The 7,678-nt window shown below is 39.9% G+C and overlaps 2 protein-coding genes across 2 annotated transcripts; one reads left to right on the top strand and one right to left on the bottom strand.

Annotated features, from left to right (window-relative positions):
• Window positions 1-112: 112 nt before the first annotated feature.
• On the top strand, window positions 113-4,720 carry LOC109628053 (magnesium transporter NIPA2). Its single transcript, XM_020084930.2, has 5 exons — window positions 113-592; window positions 1,602-1,658; window positions 1,987-2,077; window positions 3,212-3,372; window positions 3,509-4,720. Exons 1-5 carry the CDS (start codon window positions 460-462, stop codon window positions 4,078-4,080), a joined length of 1,014 nt encoding a protein of 337 aa, XP_019940489.2. The 5' UTR covers window positions 113-459; the 3' UTR covers window positions 4,081-4,720.
• Window positions 4,721-4,756: 36 nt separating this feature from the next.
• On the bottom strand, window positions 4,757-7,556 carry timm8a (translocase of inner mitochondrial membrane 8 homolog A (yeast)). Its single transcript, XM_020084942.2, has 2 exons — window positions 7,326-7,556; window positions 4,757-5,630 (listed from the first exon to the last, which is right to left on the bottom strand). Exons 1-2 carry the CDS (start codon window positions 7,434-7,436, stop codon window positions 5,469-5,471), a joined length of 273 nt encoding a protein of 90 aa, XP_019940501.1. The 5' UTR covers window positions 7,437-7,556; the 3' UTR covers window positions 4,757-5,468.
• Window positions 7,557-7,678: the final 122 nt, after the last annotated feature.

Below are 7,678 nucleotides of genomic sequence, written 5' to 3'. Positions count from 1 at the left end.
TATAGAAATAAAGTTTACATTTGTTATTTTTATTATTTTATTTAATCCAGCCTTATGGTCTCATGAGTAGATCTCCTCCTCCTCCTCCCTCCTTCCTCCTCCTCCTTCCTCCTCGCTCCTCCCCCCCGAGGTGACCGCTCAGCCAATCAGCGGCTTCACTTCCTGCTCCTCAGCCAACGACGACGAATGTGGTTGACTTGACAACGGAGATAAAAAAAACATTTTTACTAACTTTTGCGTAAAGTCGAAACTATTAAAATCCTCTCAAACTCCACCGGAGCACAGGGGTCGCTGGTCCCCGCGGTCCTCGGTCCGTGTCGCCTGTAGAAGCTGTGTTCGCTCTGGGAGCAGCTGATCCGTCATGTGATGGTGAACATGAGTTGTTGAAAAGTTCTCGTCAACACTTTCCTCGGGTGGAGTTCGGTCATTCGTGCAGCGTGAGTTCGTCCCCGTGGAGAGATGGAGGTGAACCGTCTGGACTTCTACATCGGTCTGTCTCTGGCTCTGAGCTCCAGCGCGTTTATCGGTTCGAGTTTCATCCTGAAGAAGAAGGGCCTCCTGAGACTGGCCAGCAAGGGCTCGATGAGAGCAGGTACCGTTCACTTTCATTTAGTCTTCAAATAACACTGCTGGAGAAAAACACATCTTAAGACTTGACATATTTGTACAGTTTACTTTATTACACTGTTAATAAAGTTTATTAAAAGTAAGCCATAACGAGATGAGGCTAAAATGAATAACTGGGTCTTTAAAAGTTATTTTAAAGAATACAGATGGTAGATGTTGTGCTTCTTACTTAGTACTTTCACTTTTAAAGCTAAAACTTCAGTACTTCATTCTACTTTTGAATGCACTGCAGTATTTGATGGTATTATATGTCAAGTCTTAGCCAAATCCTCTCCATTGCCACCTGGTGGCTGGTTGTAGTATAGGTCATAATGCCTGCCTCCTCCATGTAAACGGATGAGACATGGGTCACAATTAAAAGGCCAAATTCCATGGTAAATATATATATATATTTTAAATGGTTCCTTTCATTTTAGGTAGCTGTTATTAGTATTAGTATAAATTAGTTATAAAATCGGCACCATTCATCTTTATATACAGTCTATGGGCCGAGTGTACTGTCTAGATGACAGATTCTTTGAACCACAATTATGAAATGTCATTTCGTAACATGTTACTTAAGATCTTTTCTTTTATATGAATTACATTTAACATGTTTCATTAACATGATTTTATTTTTTCCAATATTGTACATAGAGTACTTTGAGCTGCATTTCTTGTGTGAAAGGTGCCGTAAAAATAAAAACTGCGACTAGTTAATTTAAGTTGTCTTTAACTGTAACATCGGCCCTGTGCTATAAAAAGGGTGTGCAATATGTCAGTGCAATATGTTGTCATTGTCATTGTGGGCAGATGTGTACATGTGAACTGTGGCATGTGTATGGAAGTACTATTGGCCAATGTGTAAGATCTTTTATTTATTTCATGTGAAACTGCAGGTTGGACAGTGCCCAAAGGTCATGGGGACAATAGAGTTTCTTATTTTATTTACTGTATCTTATTTTTATTTCGGTTTTCTTGTCTGTATCTTGCAGGTCAAGGGGGTTATGCGTACCTGAAGGAATGGCTATGGTGGGCCGGACTTATTTCAAGTAAGTGAATGATTCACACTCACACACATATAATTCTGCAGTTTGAATAGTTGACACGGTTTATCTTGATTAGTTACACTGCTCTAACCCTAACCAGCCTTGCCCGGAAACATTGTGACCTTTGTTTTTTCAAAAGGAAAATGAGCCTCTTGTGGGTTTGGTATTTTTGCTGGTGATGTTGCAGTAGGTCTGGCTCCCACACAGTAGCATTGAACTACACATTCCTCTAAAAGAACTAATTTGCACATGTGGGCTGGAAGAGAATATTTCCAACAGCTGCAGCAGCTCTGACTTTGTGCACGCTGATGTTGATGTTGATGTGTTCTAGTGGGAGCTGGAGAGGCGGCTAACTTCGCTGCATATGCATTTGCACCTGCCACACTGGTGACGCCTCTTGGAGCATTGAGCGTTCTTGTGAGGTAATTGTCTTAAAGTTTGATTGTTATACCCCTGATGCTGCTTCTCACGATCATAGATTGTATTTAAAGATGGACGTGTCTCCACTTCCTGCCACACTTCAGAAATGAAGAAATAAAGCCACAGTTGCAGAGTGTCGCTGATACACATGCTCAACTAATACATGAGTCAGTCTCAGCTGTCAATCATGATGTTGCAACATATAACTGACAAACTGACCTGAAAATGTTGCATTTGAACTTACATCTGTTTAATTAAGAACTAGAAACTACCTAAAATGACAGAAACCATCTTTGAGAAAAATGTATTTGACATCTTCTCTGACATTTTAATTTGGCCCATGTCCCACCCACAGACATGGAGAAGGAGGAATTAATGACCTATACTGCAGCCAAACACTAGGTGGCGATCAAGGCACTTTGGCTTCACTTCAAGGGAGCAGTCATAGCATCCATCTTAATGTAGTCTATGATTGTTGTTGTCTGTCAGTGTGATGCAGAAATGGGATTTGGACACAGCCCTCTCAATACCTTAAACTACCAACAAATCCAATGGAAAGACCGAAAGTTATGATTTTATGTTTTATTAGTAAAAACATTTTCTTTTTAATTCATCTTGTGACAAGTCGTCACATTTACTTTGTAGAAAAGCAGAGAGGACATAAGGGGTTGGAAAGATCTGCCAAATACTATCATGGTGTCCCTCTCTGTCTTTAACAGTCTCTCTTCCAAATCAGAGTATCAAATCACATGAGCGGAGCGGCAGAGCTCGAGTTAACCTCCTACTTGCATCGCTCCATAAATCTGAGCTATCAACAAAAGCTCTATTATGTATTTGGTTACGATGACATTTGAGGTTGTCAGACAGAAACGCCCAAGCCAGTGTTTTCAGATTTACACATTCTGGAGGCCATTTTGGAAAAGTTCGATTTTACAGAGAGAAATTGTTTTAGTTTGGAAAGATAATTAACAGAGATAAAAAAAAAAAGATCTGATCACAAATTCAAGATTTACCTCATTAAGAGCCACTGATTGGCTGGTGAATAAAATACCACTTATATTTGTTGATGGTGATAATAGTAAAAACACCCTGTAAGTAGTACTATGACCATTTGTGCTATGTTCTCTTCTTTTCAGTGCTGTGCTCTCCACGTACTTCCTGAACGAGCGGCTGAATGTGCACGGGAAGGTTGGTTGTCTGCTGTGCGTCTTGGGCTCCACTGTGATGGTGATCCACGCCCCGCAGGAGGAGGAGGTTGTTTCCCTCACTTCCATGGCAGAGAAGCTCAAAGACCCAGGTAGAGACCGACCTCGAGCAGCCTGAATGTACTTAATCGTGATCTGATTAAGAATGATGTGAAAACTAAATCCCTGATAACAGTTGGATGGATTCTCTCTTCTGGGTACTAACTCATTCCTTAACGCTCCCACTAGGTTTCATTGTGTTTGCTGTGTGCGTTGTGGGAAGCAGCCTGGTTCTTATCTTTGCTGTGGTCCCGCGGTACGGACAGAGGAATGTGCTGGTCTACATCCTGATCTGCTCTGTGATTGGCTCCCTCTCTGTGTCTTGTGTCAAGGGCCTGGGCATTGGCATTAAGGAGCTGTTTGCCGGGGTAGCAGTGCTGAAGGAACCCCTGTTCTGGTCCTTAATCATCTGCCTGATAATCTGTGTCAGCGTTCAAATCAGTTACCTGAACAAAGCCCTCGACATCTTCAACACCTCACTAGTCACGCCCATCTACTACGTCTTCTTCACCACGTCTGTCATGACCTGCTCAGCAATCCTGTTCAAGGAGTGGCTGAGTATGTCCACGGACGAAGTGGTGGGTACAATTAGCGGCTTCCTCACAATCATCTTAGGGATCTTCCTCCTCCACGCCTTCAAGGACATTACATTCAGCCTGGATTCCCTCCCACTGTTCCTGAGGAAGGGCTCTCAGGGTTTCCACAGGGCCACCAGCCGTTACCCGGCTCCAGCCACGACAGCCAAGCAGACGTTGTTATGAAGCTGCAGAGAGGAGGTACAAAAGCGGCACTGGGCCTACACCAGAGCTCCTTAACACTGTTGTCAATACTAAGAAATGTTGCTTTTTGCAATTCTAAAGCTTTAATGCACAACGTTTTACAATGTGAGTGACAAGTAGGTTACTAATTCTGAACTTCAAGTCTGTCTTAAACAATGTATTGTGCACTGGGAGAAGAAATTTGCCTTAAAATGAACATAACTTTGCAGTCAACACACTGGAATCTATGTACAATGTATGTTCATGTCGTTCAGAGTGGTACATCCACATCTTTTTTCATTTAGCTATAATTTATTTATATATATGTTGCACTGCTGTGCACATTTTTTACAGTGTGTTAAGTGGCCTAAGCCACGTTGTGCCTTCTTACTGATAATTATAACATATTTCAAATTTTGCACTTTTAACCAAAATTATCAAAATATTGTATAAATCTGATTTATGTGAAAAAATCGTAATTTTCCGTGAATGTATTCAATCTGTGTGTGAATAATTCTTATGCGTTTCTGTTAATACCTCGTACAAATCGCACCAAAGAATGTTCTTTCCCTGTACGAATTCGCCAAACGAAACAGTATTTGTTGTGTTTTTTCACAGTGCTGATTAAAACATAACTACGACATGATTTGCCTGCATTTTTACAAAAGATTGACAAAAGTATTTTGTAATTTTGTTTATTGCATATGTTCAGTCCAGAACCTTTAAGGTGTTGATCAAGCCTCTTGGTTCAAGACACCATGAGCTCCCTGTAATTACAACAGTGTGTGTACTCGTATCTTTGTGAGGACCATTTTGAATAAAGACCCTATGGAGTCTAAAGAGTTTAAAGTTAGGATTAGGTGTTTAGTTGTATTTCGCTTTAGTTAGAGTAGGGGGCTGGGAATGTATTATCCCAATGAGTGTCCTCACTAAGATAAAAGTACAAGGGTGTGTGTGTGTGTGTGTTGAAGTCCTTGTGGCTGTCCAATACAGTTGGTATGTTGAATGTCCCAGATGCGTCCATCTCTCAGCAGTCTCCTACACTCACAGCAGCAATAAATATTCACACGTTCAAGCTCAGTTTCACAGCCTAGCCAATGAAACAGCTCGAATTCATTGATTTGACTAAAACAAAAGTACGGTCACTGTTAGCAACAGACCAGAATATGAGCATTTTGCAACACTCATATCTGACATGGAGGGAAAACAAAGCCCTACACTTCTGAATACACGGTGTTAATCACAGGCACTTGATTCAAACGTTACGCTGCATCTGGTTCCTTCCTGCATTCGATCGGACAGTTCTGCAACACTCAGACAGCTGTGTCAGGAGCAAACGGCCTCTTCACAGAGCAAAGGGCGGAGAATCTCGCCAGTCAGTCAGACAGTTTTTAGTCCATCATGCTCTCGGAGAACGAGCCCCGGCTCCTCTGGGTCTGTTCCAGTCTGTTCAGGATGAACTGGCTCGTGTCAATAAATCGCCCCACACAGTTAACAAAGCATATTTCTGTCCTTGAGTCCAGCTTTGGCCCAGGTTTGTCCATGCACTTCTCCTGGAGACAGAAAGAACGAGGTCAAACACATCATACGTGGTATTAGGGCTAAAATTATTTTCTGTAAAACATCTGAAAATTGTGAAGAATATAATATGAAGCCCCAGGTGATGTTTTCAAATAGCTTTATGTGTTTTTGTCCAAACTCCAAAAGTTATTTCCCACAAGGTTAAATAAAAATATGACACATTTTCCACACTAGAGAAAAGCTGAAATCACATTTTAAGATAAGTTTTCTTTCAATCAACAAATTGATGAATGAACTAATGGTTTCAGCTCTAAACATTAGTACATCACATGTAGTGAGAAGGCTCCTCTGTTGAAGGAGTGAGAGATGTAACTCTTTCATTTCCTCTGTTTGTATTATCTTACGTTGCTTTTACAAGTTATCATGATGCCATTTATATTTTATGTAAAGCACTCAGAATTTCCTGGTTGTTGAAATGTGCTGTACAAATAAACTTGCCTTACACTACACTATACTACACTACATTACACTGCACTACATTACACTATACTACATTACACTAAACTACACTATACTACACTATCCTACACTACATTACACTATACTACATTACATTACACTATCCTACACTACATTACACTATACTACATTACACTATACTATACTACATTACACTACACTATACTACACTACATTACACTACACTATACTACATTACATTACACTATCCTACACTACATTACACTATACTACATTACACTATACTATACTACATTACACTACACTATACTACACTACATTACACTAAACTACACTATACTACACTATCCTACACTACATTACACTATACTACATTACATTACACTATCCTACATTACATCACACTATCCTACACTACATTACACTACATTACACTATACTACATTACACTATACTACGCTACATTACACTATATTAAACTACATTACACTATACTGTACTACACTATACTACATTACACTATACTGCACTACATTACACTATACTGTACTACACTATACTACATTACACTATACTGCACTACATTACACTATACTGTACTACACCTTACTACACTATACTACATTACACTATACTGTACTACACCTTACTACACTATACTACATTACACTATACTGTACTACACTATACTACATTACGCTATATTACACTATACTACACCATACTATGCTACATTACACTACACTGTACTTCATTACACTATACTACACTACATTACACTCTACTACATTACACTCTACTACACTACATTACACTATACTACACTACATTACACTATACTGTACTACACTATACTACATTACGCTATATTACACTATACTATGCTACATTACACTACACTGTACTTCATTACACTATACTACACTACATTACACTATACTACATTACATTATAGTCCACTACACTACATTATAGTACAATACAGTATGCTACACTGCACAATACTACATTATAGTACACTAAAACACACTACGCTACACTACATTATGCTACACTATACTACGCTACACTACATTATAGTACATTATAGTACATTATAGTACACTACTCTACACGGATCACAAGCAGCACTTACACGTGTCACTAATGAACACTTGTTATTTAGCAGAAACAAAGTGAGCTTGTGTCACAGACACATGAGTTAGCATCACATCGCTGAGCAGCTGTTAGCTTCAGGCTGAACTCACCCAGCAAACCTCCGTCATCTGATGAACCAGCTGCTGAAACCTCTGCTTCTGGGACTCGACCTCGATGAACTGTTGTAGCTGCGGGTCCGCTGTGCCTCCCTGTCCGTCCATAGTTCAGTGGAAACAGCTCAGAGGGACAATATGTGACCGAAGATAAAAACCTTCTGACTGTAATTCTGACCTTCACGTGTGTGGACGGCCGACAGGAAACAGGAAGTAGTTAAGCCAATCACAGAGCGCGTTCCTCTTACGTCGCTTGCCGCCGTACATACGCATTTCATACAAAACATTTGAAATGATAATGTATTATTATTTTATTGTTATAATTATTATTTGTTCATTTTTACTTTGTT

This window comes from Paralichthys olivaceus, chromosome 9 (assembly GCF_024713975.1).
Source record: "Paralichthys olivaceus isolate ysfri-2021 chromosome 9, ASM2471397v2, whole genome shotgun sequence".
Lineage (NCBI taxonomy): Eukaryota > Metazoa > Chordata > Actinopteri > Pleuronectiformes > Paralichthyidae > Paralichthys > Paralichthys olivaceus.
The sequence above is the reverse complement of the archived record's forward strand: the minus strand, read 5'-3'. Positions and strand labels throughout refer to the sequence as shown.